This window comes from Podarcis erhardii, assembly GCF_964252035.2.
Source record: "Podarcis erhardii genome assembly, chromosome: 7".
NCBI lineage: Eukaryota > Metazoa > Chordata > Lepidosauria > Squamata > Lacertidae > Podarcis > Podarcis erhardii.
In genome coordinates this window covers 17,819,641-17,840,914 of record NC_138511.1, presented here as the reverse complement: position 1 = coordinate 17,840,914, position 21,274 = coordinate 17,819,641, and the positions used below count along the sequence as shown (strand labels likewise).

Below are 21,274 nucleotides of genomic sequence, written 5' to 3'. Positions count from 1 at the left end.
AGAAAGCACAAACCTTTAAATGCAAACTGAACTAAACAACGCCCCCTCCATCCCCACTGGAGATGTTTTCAAGCTGTTCTCCAGAAGCCTGAGAACTAGCAACTTGCTTCTTCTTCCTTCCTTCCTTTTTTCCTTTTTTTTAAAAAATGAGGTTGATCAGATTTCTGAATTTTGCTCCAGGCGATATAAAAATGTGCCACCCTGCTTACGCAGCCGCTAGCAGACCCCTCTTGTCCTGATGCCCTGCCCTTGGCTATCCAGGTTTCCTCGGAAGCTTCTGCGCTGTTATTTCCTGCTCCACGCTGCCTGTCTAGAGAACTCTCATATTTTCAGTGCTCACCAGACCATGAATTCACCTTCATACCAGTTACAGGGTTATTTAGCTTTTCCTGACGCCAATAACCACCTCGTTTCAACTGCCGCTTCTGCCAGTCAAACAGTTTGCTCTTTTTTCGAAAACACACACGTAACACAAATGTGCATCATACCTGCAGAACTGTAGCGCCCCCAGGAAAACCCACTCCATTCTGGGATTGGGTCGGAAGATGATGTTTAGCACCAGACGCTGCCCCAACTCGCCGCCAAACCTGAACCCAGCAAGGTAACCCTCAGTGAAATTCACGCAACAGCTGCGTGGGAGAGGGTGGAAAAAAGGAATCACAGAATTGTAGAGTTGGGAGGGCCCTCCGAGGGTCATCCAGTCCAACCCCCTGCAATACAGGAATCTCAGCTTGTGTGTGTGTGTTTTCCTAGATCATAGGACCTGATATCTACAGGAACATATGATGACCAAGGGAAGAGGCAGGGCAGAAAAGGAGGAAAGGGAAGAAGCATGGAAGAGGAAATACATTCAGAAGACAGGAGAAGAGGAAGAACAAGGAATCCAGGGGATAAATGGGTTCCTCCCCATGCCATATTCCTCTCGGCTTATAGGCACCAGTGTATTGTGATCCAGAAAAAAATAAAAATGGTAGCTCCACTTTGGAGACCAATACTCCATAGTCAAGCATGTGCTCTAAGGGCAGGGTCAGGTTCATGGGGAGAGCAAGGTGAGATTTGGCTGTTGTCTACTTGATTCACTGTAGGCCCATGAAATGGGAGATCTGGATATAAGCCTGAGGTCTTTCTGCTGAATGTCCACTGAGTGGGAACCTTCTCTCAGTCTCCGTTCTACCATCCTGTAAAATGGGAATATTTAAAGACCCTCTCTTCACACACTGATCCAGGGTTTAATAAACTGTGGTGAATTAAACCACTGCATAGAATTACGAGTGACCCTTGCCTTGTGCCTGAACTATGGTTTGTTTACTGCCAACAAACCATGATCTGAAGCCAAGTTTTTGTTGTTGCTTTATGAACCTTGGCTTGATTTATACGAGCAGCCTTCCTTAAGCATGGCTTGCTTGGCCAACCCACCATAGCCACTTGCCAAGCTCCAAAGGCAGAAGCAGCTGGAAAATGAAACCAAACTTTGGAGAATCAAGGCATGGTTTTGTTGAATCAGCTGAGTGACAGACAAATCATGGTTTGGCTAACCACGGCTTAGTGTTAAATGCTAACCGGGCCACCGAGTCACTGTGAAGTGAGAGCAAGGAGGATGGTGGTGAAGAACCCGAGATTTTGCTTTCCTGTGATTTTGCTTTCCTGCCACACCATACTCTTTTATTCATGATGTGTCAGTAAGCCGTGTTACGTCTGCCTAGAGTGCCTTTTGGCAGGTGAATATATGTTATTGGAATCAATGAAAATGAATAATCACTGACTTCTCCTTCTAGCTGAGTTAGGCTGCTCAGCTTCTTCTTGTCCCCAACCAGCGCTCAAAATCCCCCAAGCTCCAGGCGCATTTTGCGACTGGTGTGGGTTCAATTGCGACCACATGGAAGTCTCTGGATGCCAAGTCGGCGACTGATATCTCCATTTGGTTGGTACCTCCAACCTTCTTAAGCAGGTCAGCAGAAGAGCTCCCCCACCCCATTTATATCCCTCCAAGGAGTACATGGTTCACACACCTCTCAGTTAATCCCTACAATGACCCTGTGAGGTAGGTTAAAAGGCTATGACTGGCTAAAGTTCACCCAGTGAGCTTCTTGGCTGAGTGGGGATTTGAACCCTGATCTCCCAAGTCCTAGTTTGAGACTCTTAACCACTACTCCACACTGGCTTCCTAGAGTACTTCTGCAATGGGGCAGCTCTATAAATTAAGTTGGTAAGTAAATATGGGGAAAGCAAATGGATCTGAAATATTTTCCTTGAAGCTTGCATTTGTTTTAGTCTGGATTCTTTTACTTGATGTTTTAATGTGTTGTAAACCACTCTGAGATTTTTTTCCTTTACAATATAAAGCGGTGTGTAAGTGAAATGAATCACCATCACCATCTCACTGCAAAAAAGGTACCTAGCCAGTCCATTGTGGCGACTGTAACCTAGGCTTAAGGTGCAATTTGGCAATTAGCTTATAGATCTGAGTTTCCAACACTTTCAGTTGGTGGGGGCAATGGAAAGGGTCTTACAAACTGGCACAGACTATATAATCTGGAAGCAGAAGTTGCTATGGATCAATCTTTTATACAGCACTCAGCTGGCAAATAAATACTGAATTATTAAATTAAAATTGTTCGGGAAAGGTTTTCTTTTTTCTTTTAAAGAACATGTTGGATATTGCTTTCTTTTAATTCCCACCCATCCAACTCCTGCCCTGGCAAAGAAAACAAGATGTTTCGGATCGCTAAGCTGAAATTTTGCATGGCTTCCATGAGGAAGATATGAATCAACTCCAGGTTTCAGCAACGCTCCTAATTCCCTCCCTGGTGAGGTTAAGCAAGGAGATGACTTTTTTTGTTTTTCACCTCTGCGGCCCATGTGACGAAACCAAGGTAACTTGAGGAAACAATCAACATTTCGACCCCCCTGCTTCCAACCACCTCTGATTTTTTTTTAATAAAGAAAATGTTATTATGATGATTATTCTAAAAAAAGAAAAGAGAAAAGAACTAGAGCGAGAGTTTTGAGCAAACAACAGATCAATGGATCCCCGCCCCCTCAGAAGGAAAAACAAACACCCAGATCACCGCAAATTAGACAATGTCTCGCTTCACTTCATCCGAACAGGCTGACAATTTTGGGGGGTTGTTGCCACGGCGACAGAATAACACAGTGTTCCGCCTGTTGCAGAGCAATCAATTAACTTAATGCCGCCCAGCGCCTGTTTACTCTTCCATTCAGAGGTGCTGCCGTCTTCTTTGAATCCCTCTTTTCCATTCTTCCCTCCTTTGCTTCATCTCAGTGAACTCTCATCCTCTCTCACACACACCAACACACACCACTTCTTTTGAACGCTCCTCGTCACCCACTTCCGGTAGGCAAGATGGTGTCAAGCTCTGGTACCAACGCACACGCCAAAAATGTATTGTGCAAGTGAAGGTTTTGCTTCTCTGAAGTGAAATATGTAATCTCTGACGCAGTGTTGTGCAGTGGTTAGAGTGCTGGACTACAATTTGGGAGACCATGGTTTGAATCCCCACTCTGCCGTGGAGCTCTCACTGGGCCAGTCATGACCTCTCAGCCTAACCTATTTTTCAGGATTGTTGCGTGGAACAAATGAAAGCGGCGGAAGAATCATGTACACTACCATGGAGAAAAAGGTGGGATATAAATGCAATGAATGAATGACGCCACAAGCCTCCTGTGCTCCTCAAAATTTTGCCCATCACAGAGTTTTGCCCAGGGTAATGCTTCAAGGTGATTCCATCCACAGACTCCTCTTCCCAGAATGTCCCCTGCTCAGTCGAACATCCCATCCCAGGTTGGGGAAGAGATGTTTTATATATAAAGGGAAAAGCTACCCTGGCATTTACGGGAGATCTTTGCAAATTTACCATCATATGGGCTTCCAGTTGCTCTTTTATACGTTTTAAAACATTGTCAATAAAATATCTATCTATTGGTGCCAGGAAACATTCTCATCCCCACCACCGTCGTGAGCTGTTAGGGCAGCCTCTAAAGACGAGCTTAGGCAGCCCTTGCAGACACAAGTGCAAGCACACTTTAGAGTCTCCACAGTACTAAAGGGGACCCGGATTTAACTGGGAGACAAACCACATATGAGTTGCCCAAGCCCCTCCACGCTCCCCAGCCGCCCAGACCAAAAAAATGACGGAATGATCAGCTTGGCTGCCTGCTTTTGCTCCGGTTTCAGTTTACGCTCTAGGCTCCACCTGCATTTTTTTAAAAAAAGCAATGGAAGCCAGCTCTGGGCAAGTTCCCGCAATTGGTTGCTTTGGTTTTAACAGACCCTTTCAAAAGAACAATTAGATGCTTAAGGCAAAGAAGAGCATCCAGAATCCTGCCATACAGTGACCCTCCTGAGTAAGAACAGGAAGAGCAAGGCCTTTTCCTGTTGTTCATTCCCAGTATCTGGCTGTCAGAGGTAGAGTGCTGCTGGACATGGAGGCTCTGCTCAGCAATTATATGTGAGCGGTCATGAATGGGCTGATTGGTTTCTATGACCATTTAAATAAAACAGCAGCTGAGGCTGCATGCACACCATATTTATAGCACATGCCTCCCCACAAAGAATCCTGGGAAGTGTAGTTTAAGGATGCTGGGAATTGTTGCTCTGTAAGGGGCAAATAACAGTTCTCAGGAATCTCTGCGATAAGCAGGTTGCTTTCAATGAGCTTTAAATGCACGGTGTGTATGCAAGCTAAGCAGGTGGCCATTTATTGCATTTATTATCTTGCCTTTCCTCCGCAAGACCTCAAACTGGAATGCATAGTTCTCCCCAAAACAACTGCATCCTCATGGCAGCCCTATGAGGCAGATAAGGCTGCAAGGTAGTAGACTGGATTGGGGGTCACCCAGCAAGCTTCATGGTCAAGGAGAGATTTGAACCTGGGTCCCCCTGATTCTACTCCAACGCACTAACTACTAGAAGACACTGTCCACCGTAACATCTCTGCTGCAAGCAGCCCTTCTTTTTGCCAGCCCTGCGCCTAGACCACCAGCTGATTTCATCTTGAGTTTTAGTGTTATGTGAGACTGAGAAAAGCCCCCCTGTCCCAGACATGCTTCAACACCATTCATAATTTTCTATGTTTATAAATATGCCCGCTGAAAATTTTGCTCATGAAGACCTGGCCGTATAAATAAGGTGGACTTAGCCGTCATAATACTCAGCACTTAAAGCCTGCTTTGCATTTATACACCAATTGCCCCCCCCCCCAAAAAACCCCACACACCCAGAGGTGCAAATGATACTCATGTCGTGCCCTTTCCATCGTGCCTCAAACCAACCCCCTGCCCCCACCCCACCCCCACCGGCCACTCGTTTTCGGAAAGCCAATCTGTCAGGGAACCTGTTGGCAAAGGGGGTTTGTCGACTGCTCCCTGTCCATTACGGCCCAGATTATAAGCATATTGCACAGATCTCTCTGCATGATGCCGGAGAAATCCAATACGCTGAAAGGTTAATGCAATCAATTAGGGTGACAGGGAAGTAAAGGAAGGCTTCCGAGTAGATGAAAAAGAAAGAGAGGGAGAGAGGGAGACTCAAAGTGCTCTCCAGTTGAGGGCAGGGGGAATATCTGGCATAGCTTCGTTGGCAGAGCACGAGACTCTTAATCTCAGGGCTGTGGGTTCGAGCCCCACATTGGGGAAAAGATTCCGGCGTTGCAGGAGGTTGGACTATTCTACGATTCACTACACAACACCTTTGCATTTCGCTCTTGGTGTTAAGACTTGCGCTATTGTTGGTTCAGTGTCAGTGCAATAAGGTGCCATTTTGCTGCTGTCAAATAAGACCCAGGAAAGGTACGTGGCAGAAACGGGGAAGCAGAGCCTTCAGAGGACGAGTGAATAAGAAGATAGAAGGCCAACGAAAAGGGCGGCTGGATGACTGTGGTGCTCATTCATTCATTATTTGTATTCGTTCTTCAAAAGCTACGCAGGCACTCTTGCATGCATGAGGCATTTGTTGGGCTCCACAGAAGTCGGGGCGGAGGGAGAGGAACAAATGACTCTTGAAGATAAAACCCAAGAACAAGTTCAGAAAATGGTGCAGGCCTTGTTGGGGAGCAGAGGCGTCTTGCCCTCCCTAATGAGGCCGCAGGGACAAGCCAACAGTTGGCCAGGACCATCGTGAAGGCTATGAGAAAATAAAAATGTAACCAATTATGACTGGGGGGGCAAAGAGATATCCCCCTGCACACAAGCACACACTTAAGGTGAGGTACCTTAAGAAACTGTCTAGAGACTGCAACAAGGGGGTTGCTCTGAATTTATTGTAAAGAAGCCAATGAAAACATAGAGGGGTGGTTGGCTGGGAAGGGAAGGGAAGGGAAGGGAAGGGAAGGGAAGGGAAGGGAAGGGAAGGGAAGGGAAGGGAAGGGAAGGGGAGAAGGCTAATTTCCTTATGAGCTTTTTCTGCCATGGGAGAGGGAGGCTGAGGAATCCTGACCCCATCCTTAGGGAGGGGCTCAAACGGCTCCTGGAGATCTGAAATGGCTTTCCCAACTCTGAGCAGGGCGGAGGAGTTTGCACTTGACACCCAACACAAAGTCCAAGCCATCTTTTACTCGCCACCCACCCACCCACTGCTGCTGCTCTGGGCTGCCCATGGGCTGAGGCCAGGGAGGTTGCAACACTGACCCCTCAGGACAAATTATGGCTCCAAAACTCCCCGCTACACCCTTCCTTACGCTCCCTACTCAGTTGTAGGCAAGCTCTCCAGGGCTGCTTGGCAGTGGCAGACCTACATTTTGAGGGCCCTGGAGCTTGAAGTGTTATAGGGTCCCCCTCACAACCCACAACAAGGTATGGGTAACCCTTGTTATCTTCTCCAATGGGGTTGTTCCATGACAGATCACCACAATTTTATTTATTTTTTAAGAAAAATAACTACTACAACTCAAGATTTTGATTAAAATTGCTATACTGGATTATCTCATATGTCAAAGTCACTGGTGTGAATAAAGATTTCCTACACCTTATAGTTTTCAAGTCATGCAACTCAAATTGGGTCTACTGACCTAAGAAAAATTAAGCAATGTGGACTAAAGTCACTTCTGGGGCCCCTCTGGGATTAGAGACCCTGAAGCTTAAACTTCATTCATTTCATAGTAGATCCACTCCTGCTCCTCGGTCCTAGTGGAGACATCTCAAACCACCTGAGATGCCAAGTGTGGAGATCTTGGTTCACTGGAGGCTGGGAGGAGGGAGAGAAAAACCAGCAAGGGGTGGGGGCTAGAAAAACGGGGGGCAGAACACAACTTCCCACCTGTTCATTGTGGAGTGCCATCTCCCTCACATCCAGTTTAGCGCCAAACTATGCTACTGGTAGGACCAGGAGGCCGGTGCCTCCAAGCAGGGCAAGAGAGAGCAGAGGAAGCTGCTGTATCCTGAGTCAAACTTTGGGTGCAGCTAGCCATGTGGACTCCCAGCCCCTCTTGGGGACACCAAGGATGGAACCTGAGACCTTCCGCATGCAAAGGAGGCTCTCTACCACTGATCTACACCCCTTCCCCAAATGGTATGTCCCACCTGCAGAATGAAGTGGTACAGTCTGCTCTACAAACATAGGAAGTTGCCTTGTCCTGAGTTGGACCCCTTGGTCCATTGAGCTCAGCACTGTCTACACTGGCTGGCAGCAGCTCTCCAGGATTTCAGACTGGGGTCTCTCCTAGCCGAAGGGGACCTTCTGCACGCAAAGCAGATGCTCTGAGAACTGAGCTGTGGTGACAGAGTGATGCAGCAAGGGGGGCATGGAGGCCAGAGAGGGAGGGAGGGAGGAGGAAAGAGCTGTAACCAGGGTTGTGAAGCATGCAAAGGGAAGCATCTGCCCATCCCTTTGAAGGCTCGAGGCAGGGTGCTCAGGGGGTGACCTACACCGTGCCTGGCTGTGATCGTGTTTCAGGGCCACTGCCTGCCGATTCCAGGACAATGAAGGGGCACCTTTGAAGTTGGAAAGAGAGAAGCCGAAATGCAAAAAACCCTGGAGAGATCTTATTTGAGAGGGAGAAGGGGGGTTGCGTGTGGAGCGAAGGGCCAAGAGGGTGGGTGGAGAGGTTGTGCAGACAAAGCAAAGAGTTGGGTGCCCAGTGGGGTGCCCCGAAACCAAAAGGGACAAAAAGGAAAACAAACAGTTTATGAGCGGGGCACTTGCTGCCTCTGTCTGTGTCTCCCCCCACCCTCCCCTGCCAGCCACTTCCATACAAACCCCGCTGGCTCCAGAGAGGCCCATCTCGTCGATGATGGATGGATGTGTAAGGCTGGCTCTCATTCCTCACCATGTTGCAGCAGAAATATTTACATAACATTGGCCTTCCACCGGTCACCTCTGACACTGCGGGGCCCAGCTCTCCTGAGATGCTCAGTTCGGAGAGAAGTGGGGGGAGGCACTTGCTCTGCTGGCACCTGGCTAGAGTAGAGGGCAGACCAAGAAGGTAATGCCATCTGGGAAAACCTCAGTAGGCCTCAGTTGCCTTGTGTGTTCAATTTCAGAATGTGTTGCAACTAAAGTTTGCAAAGTGATTACAGATTTGGCAGTTCTTGCAAATAGGGAAGTCAGAGCATTCTGCCGAAAACAGGAATTGCAGAGTTCGCTTATTCATCCCGGGAATGAAAATCAATTCAGCGAATACGATTGGTATTCACTTATTGTTGCTGTGTTCCGTCCCCCCAAACCGTAACTGATTACATCCCCCTCAGCTCCCAAATTTTCAACGTCTTTCCTTTGCACTGATACGAATTGGGTGGAACAATGTAAGGACAATGAAACTTAGGCCAGTTACATAACTAATTACAGAAATTACTTAAATTACATTATCTTCCCACAACAGACTACAAAATGTTGTTTTTGGTGGAAGACAAACTGTAGCGGAAAAGAAACAGTGCTGCATGTGGTGACTACAGCGTGGAATGGAAAGCGATGCCATATTCATATTCCTTCGCTTTTCCCCAAACTGTTTTTGTGTGAATGTGCATCATTTCTCCCCCCCCCCCTTCCTGTGTAGGAGTATTTGACAATGCAAGCTGCTTCTCACCACCAGTAGAACCGAAAGTACCACTGTCGTCTCACATTTACTAGCTCACTTTATGAGAACCAAGTGTGAAATTTGGCATTGGCCACTTTTAGAAAATGGAACTTGGGGGAGGGCTGAGGGAGGGAAGAGTGACAAAAGGGGGGCAGCGATTATTTGGACAGGTGACAATTCCAAAGCACCCAGGTTTCCACGCTGCCGTTCCCTGACAATTTGTTAGGAAACTAATGTTTCAGTGACAAATGTTTTGACCTCAAGAGTTGTATGACACCTCCCCCTGCACAGTGCTTTTCTTGACCTGGATGGTGATTGTGCGGATGGCGTTTCTCACATTTCCCTTCCCATGAGAAAGCTCACTTTGGCATGGATGTGGAGCATGAACAGAAGCATATTATGCTACCGCTGAGCTACAGATGTTTGTTCTGCCGCATCGGCCACCTGTAAACAGAAGAAGCTGCCTTTTTCCAATTTAGACCTTTGACCTGTCTACCATTCAGACCATTGGTCCACAATCCATTTACGCTGGAGAAGGTGGAGGCAACATAGCTTACAGGGGGTGCGCCAGCGCCTGACACTTCCCTGCGTCGCTAGCTGTGACTCTTTTGCTAACAAACCAGGCAAAAAACACACAGACAAGACCAGCCACATGGACGGGAGCAACAAATTGCCACAGAGACACAGAAAGGTAGGAAAAAAAGAACCCGCGTGGGCGGACATACCCATTTGTGGTCTTGGCGGTCTCTCCTACCTTTCGATGACCAGGAATCAGATTCCGCTATTGGGTTTATTTTAAAGCTGTGAAGTCACTTCATCCTGAGGAGGGAAAAATGAGGTAGAGGTTACTACTGCTAGCATTATATACACTGAGGCAAAGGAAAATGAGTGGGTTTACCATTGCAGTAGGCGTCCCCCTCCCCACTCTGGCCTTTGGCTTTACCAGTGGCAATTTAGTGTTAATATTATTATTGCTGGGAGATCCACAGGTAGTTCACAGTCAATTCTTCTGGCATGCACATAATTTGAGTAGCTTTTTAAAAAGTCAAAATATTTTAGGTTCTGCCATTTTATTGTTCTGTTGACCCTCCCTCATTTTAATGATCTGCTCTTTCATTGTATTTTATGGTTGTATCATTGTGCTTTTAAAAGTTTTTCCCCCTGTTGTATGTGTCTTGAATCTGCTTTGCAGAGAAAGGTGAGATAATATGCATATTTATTATAAATAAGGTATGAATACAGCGGTTCTCCTGGGCAGAAGGAGCTGGGCAGAGTGCCCACTTCAGATGTTCTTGCTGGAGCAGCACTCAGTCTTTATTCTATTCTTATTTGAAAGCTGCATTTGGGGCAAACAAACAGAGAAGGCAGAAGGGCAAAGACATTCTACCCTTGCATCTCTGTTGCCTGCCGATGGCCCCAACCCCAAAGGCATCCTTCAATCAGAAACAGGATGCACCCATCAAAGTTCATAGGGACTAGAAACTTTGGGAGGGATTCACCTAACCAACCCCATCAGCGGAAGCCAGGCATAAGGACTGGCACTCGCATGGCAGGGTGTTCCCCACTCTGCAGCCCTCACAACTGGCTCCCACAACAGCGAATGGGGGCAGGAGAGGGGGGAATGAATGGAATAGCAGCTGGAAGAGGAGGAGAGGCAAAGGGTGAAGAAAGAGCTGTGAGCGGAGGTGGAACCCTTTCTCATTCTCTAGACCCCTTGCATCTGGAACAGGGTGTGGAGAGTGCTGCTGAATGGGGGGAACACAGCTGTGGAAAGCCTGAGGAAGTACCAGCCACTTTGGGCCTACTCATAAAAAAGCAAGTGAGAGACTAGGGTGAAATCCACAGTTTGCAGGAACTCTTCTCATTGTTAGACTTTTGTGGTGAGCTGAGCATTTGTTTGGACCCTGGGTGAGAACCAGGAAGGTGTGTCAGAAGGAAAATGACTTGATATTGATCTATCTATATTAGTAACTTTGTATTAATGTAACATTTTTATATGTAACCGTGCCTTTTTGCATTATTTTACTTAACCTGCTGTGGGTTCTTTTTTGTACACTGCTCAGAGATATTTTTAAATATATTAAGCGGCACAGAAGTAGAAAAAAGAAAACAAAACCCATACAACTTTGAATTTCACCCTTTGGCTGTATCCAATGCAAGTCCTACTTGGAGTTGCCTCGTGGAAGTTACTAAGCATGGCTAGCTTAGGTCCGTTAATTTCAACGGCTCTGCTCTGAGCGGAACTCAGTAGCACACAACCCTTTGCTTTTAAAAGGCACCATGTTCCACACACACCCCTTAGTTGGTGCAAGGGAACAATGGGATAGCCACCAGCGTTGCTGCACAAAGAGGAAGAGCTGTAGCGTGCTCACCACTGACATGGGAGCATAAGCGGTGTGCAACAGGAGCACTGACTCCTGAATTTAATGTGGGGGTAAGTCGCCACAGTTTGAAAAGACAGGTGGGGTGGGGAGCAGGAAAGCCCTCAGTTCTGGCCACCTCTTCCCTTTTCCACTCTGCTCTGCATCCATCAGGAGTGCTCTTGCAAACCTTCATTGCTGAACAACATGAGGAAGAGCTGTAGCTCAGCGGTTGGAGAATCTGCTTTGCATGCAGATGCTCTCAGGTTCAATCCCCAATGGCGTCTCCAGGTAGGTCTGGGGCAGCCTCCCTGCCTGAAGCCCTGGAGAGCTTCTGCCAGTCAGTGTAGGCAAGACTGAGTGACTGGGGCAACCCAGTCAGATGGGTGGCATATAAATAAAATACTACTGCTGATAATAACTACTGAGTGAGATGGACCAACAGTCTGATTCCATATGAGGCAGCTTCCTATCTTCTCTGTTCCGAGACTGAGTGTCATTCCCCTTCTGCGCATGGGCTAAACTTGAGCATACTCAAGTAAAAACTGGAGGGAGAGGGGAGGGCGAAGAAATATGTAGAAAAACAACAACAGTTGCAGGGGAGGGGGGAAACCAAACAAAAGCACAACGCAAAGTAAATTGAATTATTTAAAGCCATATGTTCCAAAAGTGTGACAGAGTGACAGAGCTGAAGGAAGGGGGAGGGGGGAAAGGCAATATTGTGAGACTTCCGGATGGGGGTCTCCCTATACTTGGCGGGGGGCGGGGGAGAGACAGAGATGATAGAACCAGCTGGTAAAGAAAGCAGCTGGTAGCAGGTTTCCTACTCCCATCGACAGCGGGAAGCTATGTGCTTTCCCCCCTCCCTGTTCCATATTGTATCCTCCAACCAGCTCATTTGACATGGCTTGGGATGACTCTGCCCTGGCAGAGAACAGTGTGTGGCTTGGCTTGGCGTGGGCCTGTCACACTCCTTTTGCAGGGCAAAGCTCTATATTCTGCACAGCAGGTTAGAATCATAGAATTGTAGAGTCGGAAGGGACCCCAAGGATCATCTAGTCCAGCCCCCTGCAATGCAGAACGGTTTGCTCAACATGGGGCTTGAACCTATCTCCCTGAGATTAAGAGCCCCGTGCTCTACCAGCAGAGCTTGGACCAAGAAAGGCTCAAACTCCTCTCCCTCACCTAGGTGACAAAATAATTTGGGGCAGGAATGGTGGGGAGGTACATGGAGGAGAGGCTGAGGGTGGTTGTCCCTCTACTATTTTGGAAGGTGGGGTAATTTTTAGAGGTCACTCCCTGGAAAAGACCCTGAAGTTGGGAAAGATTGAGGGCATAAGGAGAAGGGGACGACAGAGGACGAGATGGTTGGACAGTGTTCTCAAAGCTACTAACAAGAGTTTGAACAACTGCGGGAGGCAGTGGAAAACAGGAGTGCCTGGCATGCTCTGGTCCATGGAGTCACGAAGAGTTGGACACGACTAAATGACTAAACAACAACAACACACCTCTGTGCCAGAAAAGCAGGGCTGACCCAAGACATTTTGATGGAAAGCGGCAAGGTGCCTCATACTGAGTCAGGCTATTGGCTCTAACTGCTGAGCCATGGCTGTTCTGATCATTCCTGCCTGGGTTGAAGAATAAGATGATCACACACACCACCCTGGGCGCCAAGCTGAGGGGGTGCAAAATTGAGAAGATCAAATTTGGGGCACTCAGTTTTGGCCTTGCTCATGACGAAAGCGGGTGTGAAAGGTTTTATTGTTTGGGGAAGGGGATGGGACAGGGGTCCCATCTAGTCGAGCATCCTGTCCTCACAGTGACCACCCAGATGCCTGTGGGGAACCTTCCTGCTGTTTCCGGCAACTGGCATTCAAAAGGATTACCGCCTCTGAGACACAGCGCAGCCATCGTGGTCAGTTAGCCTTTCCCTCCAGGAAAAGCATTCCCCGGCCCCTATAGTGTTGCCCTGTAAAGGTAAAGGTTAAGGGACCCCTGACCATTAGGTCCAGTTGTGACTGACTCTGGGGTTGCGGCGCTCATCTCACTTTATTGGCCAAGGGAGCCAGCATACAGCTTCCGAGTCATGTGGCCAGCATGACTAAGCTGCTTCTGGCGAACCAGAGCAGCACACGGAAACGCCGTTTACCTTCCCGCCGGAGCGGTACCTCTTTATCTACTTGCACTTTGACATGCTTTCGAACTGCTAGGTAGGCAAGAGCTGGGACTGAGCAACGGGAGCTCACCCCGTTGCGGGGATTCGAACCGCCAACCTTCTGATTGGCAAGTCCTAGGCTCTGTGGTTTAACCCACAGCGCCACCCGCATCCCTTGTGTTGCCCTGTAAGCTCAGCTAAACCATCAGAGAGCAGGTGGCAAAGCTAGTTAGAGGTAAGGGGAAGTACTCTGCACGTGAGCAGAAGTACCATCACCACCTGCTTCACAATTTCACGCCTTTGAGGTAAAAGCCCCAACCCTTTGGAAAGCAAATTCTGGTGCTGGTGAAGCTGCCTTTACATCTCTTTCCTCCCTTCCTCTCCCCTCTGCTCCGCCTTTGACTCTCGCCTCTTTCCCCTCTATCCCTGCCTGTGAGCAGCCGTCTTTCTCCCCGCAACCGCCCACCCCATGCTAGACTGGGTGGGTGTTTTTTGTTTTAATGGCCCAGCAGCCCCCTTCTCCCCCCTCCCACCCCTCCATTATTTTGGCCGCGGCTTATCAATGATGCAAGAGGAATAACGCCAATTTACTTAGAATGTGTAATCCCCCCAAATCAGATTGGGGGATTGCATGAGGCGGTCTGACCTTGCATATGTCTCCATTAAAGCCACCCAGGCCTACGCTTGTATTCTGTGTTCCCAGCACATATTTAGACAGATAACGCTAATTGTACTTGACATGTCCTCTTAAGGATGGACTCTCCTCCTCCTCCCCCAGCTCTGCCTGACAATGAGACAGCCTCGGAAGCCAGGATCCGCTCCATATCTGCAGGGCAGGGCACAGCTCAGAAGCCGGGGTGGGCGGCAGGGCGAACAAAAAAACAAACAGAAAACCGCTCCACGCAACAAGGGCTCCCAGCCAAACCTCCTCTGCCGACACACCACCGGGCACCCTCAATTAATGCTTCAGAAAGGGGGAGGCTGCAACTCCCACCCCCACCCCAAAACAGAAAAAAGAACCCAGAGGAGGGATGGCTGGGTGGGTGGGAGAGAGAGAGAAACGCATGTGTGTGTCCCTTTCTGGGGCAATGTTAATCGGGGATTAAAAACTGCTATTGTGGCAGACTCAAGTTCTCTTAAGGAAATGCATCCCGTGCTCCTTTGGAAAGGGAGAAATGTTAAAGTCGGGGGGTGTTTTACCGTATGGTGGGCACAAAAGCGATGGGATGGGGCCCCCAGAGAAGACACAGTTTAAGCTACCTAAGAGAGAGTGAGAGAGCGTGCAGGAAAGTTGTGTATATAACTTCTGGGGCAATTAAAACTTAAAAGTCAGGTTAGGGGTCACCTGCCTTGAATACAGCCTGTTGTTCTGCCCCACACACTTCTTTGCCGCTTCAGGTCTTTCCTCCCCTGACTACTCACTCACTGGAATTGGGTGGTAGAGTTATTGTTTTGTTTCTGTGCCCGTTTTTATTACGTATTTTGTGTTTGTAACTTGCATTTTTTTTGCTGTGAATTGCCCTGAGATCTTCGGATGAAGGGCGGCATACAAATTTAATAGAGAACAATAAATAATAATAATAATAATAATAATAATACTTTGTTGAATACTTCACTGTGTTCCCTTCAGGCAACAACCCTGTGAGGTAGGTAGGCCTGCTGTTACACACATTTTACAGGTAGAATTCAACACTCAAGCTCCAGGAACTCCTTCCAACGCTAAGCCTCAAACACTCATCCCCTTCTTCGCCCCCACAAAAGGGGATGGAACCACAATAAGAAAACTGGAGGCATGAGAAATCCAACCCTCAAAAATATACTGAGAAGCTAATAACTGTAATAATGAAAACTGTAATGTTGCATTTCCCCAATTATATTGTGACAATACATTACTGCTTTTGCTATTACGGTTATTATCTCCCTAGTACTTGCGCCTCCAAGTTTAGGCCTCAGATGTGGAATGCTCAAAGCAGCAATACTAGGAAGGAGTGCCTCTGAGCATATGCACAAAGCACCCAGTGCGTAAGCAAGGCCAACTCCTCACCATGTCGGGGGGCGGAGGGAGATATTTTCCACACCAATGCTCAAACTCTGTTTTGAAAAAAGAAAGAAGTAACAGAACCAGCTTTTAGCCTGGGTTCTGTTATTGCTGCAAACTCCGTGATTTTATGAAGAGAGAAAGAAAATAGCCTTGATAGGAAAAGGAAGGTATTACAACCACAGGGCTGTGTCTGCCCTAAGAAAACACTTTCAAATTGCTCTCTGCAGTCTTAGGAACTAGAAACTTGGTCTTCTTTTAAGCAAGCTCTAGAATATTGAGGGTGCTGGGTTTCTGTGCTCTGAACCAGAACCACGCCCTGAAACCACCTTGGAAGGCAAAGGTGCATTGCAAAACCGCAGTTGTGAAGTCCTCACTCTTGACTCCAGAAGCCACCATGGACTGGAAGCAGAGTCCTTTCTGCATAAATATTTATTCCTTCTCTGGAACCCAGCTCCAGCTCACCAAACCCTTGTCGGAGCCAAGTCGCTTCCCTGGTCTCAGCTGCATTGCTCAGAACAGCCTCGACGAGGAGTACAAAACTTTTATTTTTGCCTAAGTGGACTTTCGGCCTTCCTCTCACCCCTCTTCCAATCCTGCCACCTCCTAATTTGACTTTTTCCAATATCTTTTCTCCAACAACCTTCTCCCACCCACCCCCCGCTCTTCTTCCTCCCCAGCAACTGCGCATTTATTAATTCATGAGGCACTAATTAGTTCTTTGTTTAATTTTGTGTTAAACAGACTGACCGGAATGATAACGACTTTCAGCGTTGCATTACGGTCCCCAACCGCCCCTGTTTTCTGACAACAAGGGAGTAGAGAGAGACTGGCGTGATGAACCCCAATTCCCTCTTCAGTTGCACTTCATTAAGTCAAAATGTGACAAGAAGCTTAGAGAGTAACTTTCAGATCGGATCACACATAACAATTCGGCAGGAAACTTTCCGAAGGGGGGGTGGGGTGGGGAGGAGGCAGCGGCGGCGCTTCTGAATGAAAGCTGGCACCAGTGCACAGCACCCTCGCCACTCTCGCCTTAAAGGAACAGCAGGCACAAGCACACATGTGCAAGCAGAGGCGGATTTCTCCCCAATCACAGCCGGCAAAACTCTATCCCCCATCATGGTCCCATTTTCAGATGATTTTGTTGGCTTGGCTGGGCATCTTTGGAAACTCGAGCCAGAGAAGTTCCTGACCTTGCTTTCAAGAGGCTCCAGGTGCTCGTGGGAGAGGCGCTTACATGCCTGAAGGTCTGTGGAAGCACGAGTGCAGAAAACCATGTGAATCCTGTACTGCAGGGCATCCAGATCCCATACTTAAGGGGAAAGGTCATAACAGACAGAAGTTTGAGCCAACCCAAAACATCCAAAGGCCAGGTACTTGGCCAAATTGCCTTCTCCTTGTGTGCTCATATACCCGCCTTTCTTTCCTGGTTTAAGCAAACCACCATTTGCTGTGGCGCCCTAAATCAGCTCTGCACAAACCATAGTTTACCATGGCACAAGGGGGGGGGGGGGGAGAGGGCTGAAGCCCAAGTCTCATTGCACAAGGGCTCAACAAAGGATTGGCTCTTGTGCCCGACCCTAAGGATGTCTACTCAGAACGCCACCTCACTGACTTCAGTTGGACTTAATGCCCAAAGAGGCAGGTGTATGCCTGGATCTTTGAGTTGTTCTGCAATAAACACACACACACACACACACACACACACACACACTCAGATTCCAGCACCATGGCTTCAGAATCTGTTCAAGTTATGCTGGTGCCTGAGGTGGCAAATCCAAGACACAGATCCAATCCAGCAGTTTGAAAAACTCATCCTCCCCATTTTTTGCTTCTTTTTGCTACCTCAAATCTGTCCCGTTGAGGCAGATGCCTCCATTTGCCTCATGCAAGGGTCGGCCCTCCATTTCATTGCAGAGCTGTAGTTCTTATGAGCCTACCTTGTTCAGAATCTCCTTCTCAGGACACTTGGCTTGTCAAAAAAGTTCTAAGACTGGTTTTATGCCCGTAGTCCCAGCATGCCCTTGGGTAGCATTTGACAACCTGGAGCCCTCCAGATGTTCCAAACCACAACTCCCACCAGCCAGCACGGCTACTGTGATTCAACATCCCCCTCCCCCCCCGCCACTGGTAGGCCTTCAGGTTTTGGGGAAGCTGAGCTTAAGGGATCTTCGTTAAAACAAAGTGTGCCAGAGACAAAATGGTGGGCAGAACAGTTTTGAATACTTGATCCTATTTCTGTGGTTTTCCAGGAACGGAGATGCAGCAGCGGTCAAACTATTTTTTTCCCCTGCTGAATTTTTTGCCTGTTATGCAGAACACCAGAGGGGCCGGGGAGAGAAGACGTTGGCAATCTTAGTCGAAGCACTTCACTGTCATTAAGCAGACTGCATTCCCCCCTCACTTCATGTGAAACAAAAAGTTGTTTTTGTGGGTCAAAGCCCTACTTTATCAGATGCGCAAGGCATTATGGCAACCCACATTTCCTTGGGTGGAGGGTGGGGGTGGGAAAGATATATCCAGCAAACAACATGCTCAAAGCTGCAGAAGAAAGGAGTCCACACATCTTTTGTTTCTGGGAGTTTCTCGGAAGCAGGGCCCAATCCAAAGCCCTTAGTACACATAGCTGAAGGAAGAATACATCCAGCATCTACAGAGCACAGGGCCTTGGTTCACTCTGGGGGAGCAGGCTCCTAACACCTTTCCCCTAGCTGTTCTCAGAAACAGTGCCTTCTCTAGACCCAATGGTTGGAAGGATGACAGGCTCCATAAAACTGCTCCCCACCTTTCCCTGGAGCAGGTGGAGCCAAGGTGCCAGAGCAACCTCTTCCGCATCCCAAGTTGGTCTCAACAAAACTCACTGCCTCCCTTTCTCCGAGTAGGATTTAGTTTCACAGAAGCCACATAAAGGAAGGCAGGTACGCGGAATTATAGCATTTGAGAGAGCCAGGCCTGTGGGCCTCTCAGGAATATATCATATGTGTGTGCGGATACTCAAGGGACAGGGGAAATATATGATTTGGGTCGCCTTTCCATGAGAAACTACCCAATTTGCACTTCTTACTTGGACTGACACTCGAACCGAAACTCAGCTGTCCTTTGAAATTCTCACTTCTCTGAATCTTGTAATGCAGCTCTCCAATCGAACAGTATGGACAAAAACATATACTTTAGGGGAAATCATGCATAAACAAGCATACATTACTGGAAAGAACATGCAAAAATGCTTTCTACTGGGGGGAAAAGTGCTTGCAAAAGTGCATACAGCCATCAAAACTGCGTGCAAAACTGCATTTATTAGGGGTATTATTATTATTAATTGCACGTTGCTGCAGAAAGGTGAACTTAATTTAAGTTGGGGGGGGGGAGGAGAAATTGGCAGATACCAAAATGGACAAATTCATCCATCCTTAATACACATAAAAACACACACAGGTTAGTGTGACAAGGTCAAAGGCTTGATATCTAGGCAGCAGGAAAACAAATGTATTGGGAGCAAAAGTTTCCCTAACCCCCCCTCCCCCATTTTAACATAAATACATCATTACAATTTGTGAACATCAAGGTTCCATCAGGGACAAGGAGGTGGGTGGGAGGAAAGGGGTACTTGTTGTTTATTGTTGTATGACTAATAAAATAAAAACAACAACAGCAACAACCAACTTCTTTTATGGTTTAATCGGACAACAGATGGAGCATGCATCTCTTTTTCTCTCACCTTTCACTCAAGACCAGGTGTACTGAGACAGTAATAGGAAAACCAGACATAATGTATGTCTGCGCGCGCGCACACACACACACACACACACACACACTCTGCCCATTCCGGCAAAGAAAAACGAAAATGGTCAAAGAAGATGGTGTGGGTTTTTTGCTAAGAGGCAGGCTGGCCACTTTGCAAGGTGTCCACACTGAGTCAGAGAGCGTAAGATTGAAGCACAGGTGACACTGCTGCAACTTGCCTCCAACTGGAACACCAGCCAGCCACACAACACTCAAACACAGTTACAAACAGTACGGAGGCCAGGGAGAGACAGAAATAAATAGGAGCGTCAAACGTCCCTTTGCCCTGGTCAAACATGCACCATAACCACTCCCCAAACAATTTGGCAACCTTGCTCCTGCTAATATGCTCTTGTGCTGTTTTAGCAAACCAATTAAGCGTAATCATTAATTATAAAGGGGGGGGGGAGCGTGAGAGAGAAAGAGGATATGAAAGACGTATGGAAAGGTGAGAGAAAGGCAAAAGTCTGACAGCAGAAGGGAGGCCAGGATGAGATGTGGGGGCTCTGTCCAGTTCACTCCACCCAAGACAGAAAAGCCCCATTGCCCCGTATCCAGGTGGGTGGTGCTTTTCAAGCCAAAGAAACACCATCCCATATAAATCCAGTTTAGACCCCAAACTGAAGGGTCTCCCTCTCCCCACAAAACTCCGCCAAGCGTTCTGTTGGTATCGGTTTAGGTCCAAAACAAGAAGCAAGACAGGCCCACTTAACCCAAAGGCAGCTCAGACAGATCGAACAGAGCGATATGGAGATACGAGAAAGGCGGTCAAAGAACAGAGGTGCATACCAGAGCTCAGGAACGCTCTCCCTCCGTGACAGGGTAGCCAGCTCTCCTGGAGAAAATGCCTTGAGAGGAGATGAAAAATTGACTTTTTTTTAAAGAAAGACCCTTGATTATGCACACTTGGAAAACTGACTAAATTACTGTCTATCCCATCGGCTCCCCAATGGGCCTGGCACCCCCTGAGAGCTGGGGGCAGCTGTCAATGCATCCCATACTTCCTCTGCTTCCAACCTCCATTTCACATATTTCTCTTTTGTTTTTTTTTTTGTTTTTTTGGGGGGGGTTGTTTCGCTTTCCTTCTTGAACACACGCATGCTCACCCCCTCCTTGCGTTCCTCCTCTCCCCCCCTTACAAAAGTCTCAGGTCTGTGTCAGCCCAACGGATAGTGGGGGGCATAGTGGGGGGGTGAGAGCGTCATGGAAACCGCCCCTTCCCTGGGCAAACATTCTGTTTGGCCTCCGCGTCCCGAGACCCTCTTTTAAGGAGCTGTCAGGACCCCAGGAGAGTGTCACACGACCCAAAGACCAGGCGTGACGGAGCCTATTTTCTGCCCGAAATTTGATTGATTAAAAAACTTTTTAGGAAAACCATGTTAAAGGACTAAAAAAAAAGAGAGAGAGAGAGAGAGGAGGAGGAGGAGGGCGAGGAAAGGCGGGGGAGATGCATAAAACAGAAAGGACCACGGGAAGCAAGGATGGAATAGGGGGCAGGCAGGGAGAGAGGGGAAGCAAAAGCCTAGCTGGTGGGTTTCCTAGGTAATAGCGCCAGGGGACGAGTGTCAGTTGTAGTTAAACAGCATAACCAGGCCGAAAAGAAAGGTCAAAGGAAGCATGAAACTTTACCACAACAGTGACTAAGATAATGAAGTAGCAGGGATGCCCGGGAAGAAGGGAGAAGGGAGGGGGGACCCGAAACACACTTTGCGCACTCCAGCTGACTGGCTCTGGGTAAGTCTTGCTAACTGCCAGGGCTGCCTGGGAAGACGCAAGGGAATCTCTGTAGGTCTCTAGTCTTCCATCGTCATTGGTCACCATTAAAGGTAAAGGTAAAGAACCCCTGACAGTTAAGTCCAGTCGCGAACAACTCTGGGGTTGCGGCGCTCATCTCGCTTTACTGGCC

General features: G+C 48.0%; 1 protein-coding gene across 4 annotated transcripts in view; it reads right to left on the bottom strand.

Annotated features, from left to right (window-relative positions):
- Nucleotides 1-21,274, bottom strand: part of CASZ1 (castor zinc finger 1) — a gene marked incomplete at its 3' end in the record, with an annotated part of 444,050 nt that overhangs the window by 144,238 nt on the left and 278,538 nt on the right. For 3 of the 4 annotated variants that reach the window (XM_081870667.1, XM_081870666.1, XM_081870665.1), the window contains one exon: nucleotides 9,755-9,848. In XM_081870667.1, the coding sequence (XP_081726793.1) occupies nucleotides 9,755-9,758 (4 nt within the window). In that variant the 5' untranslated portion in view covers nucleotides 9,759-9,848. The remainder of the gene's footprint in view (nucleotides 1-9,754; nucleotides 9,849-21,274) is intronic. The other variant, XM_081870669.1, reaches the window with a different exon arrangement.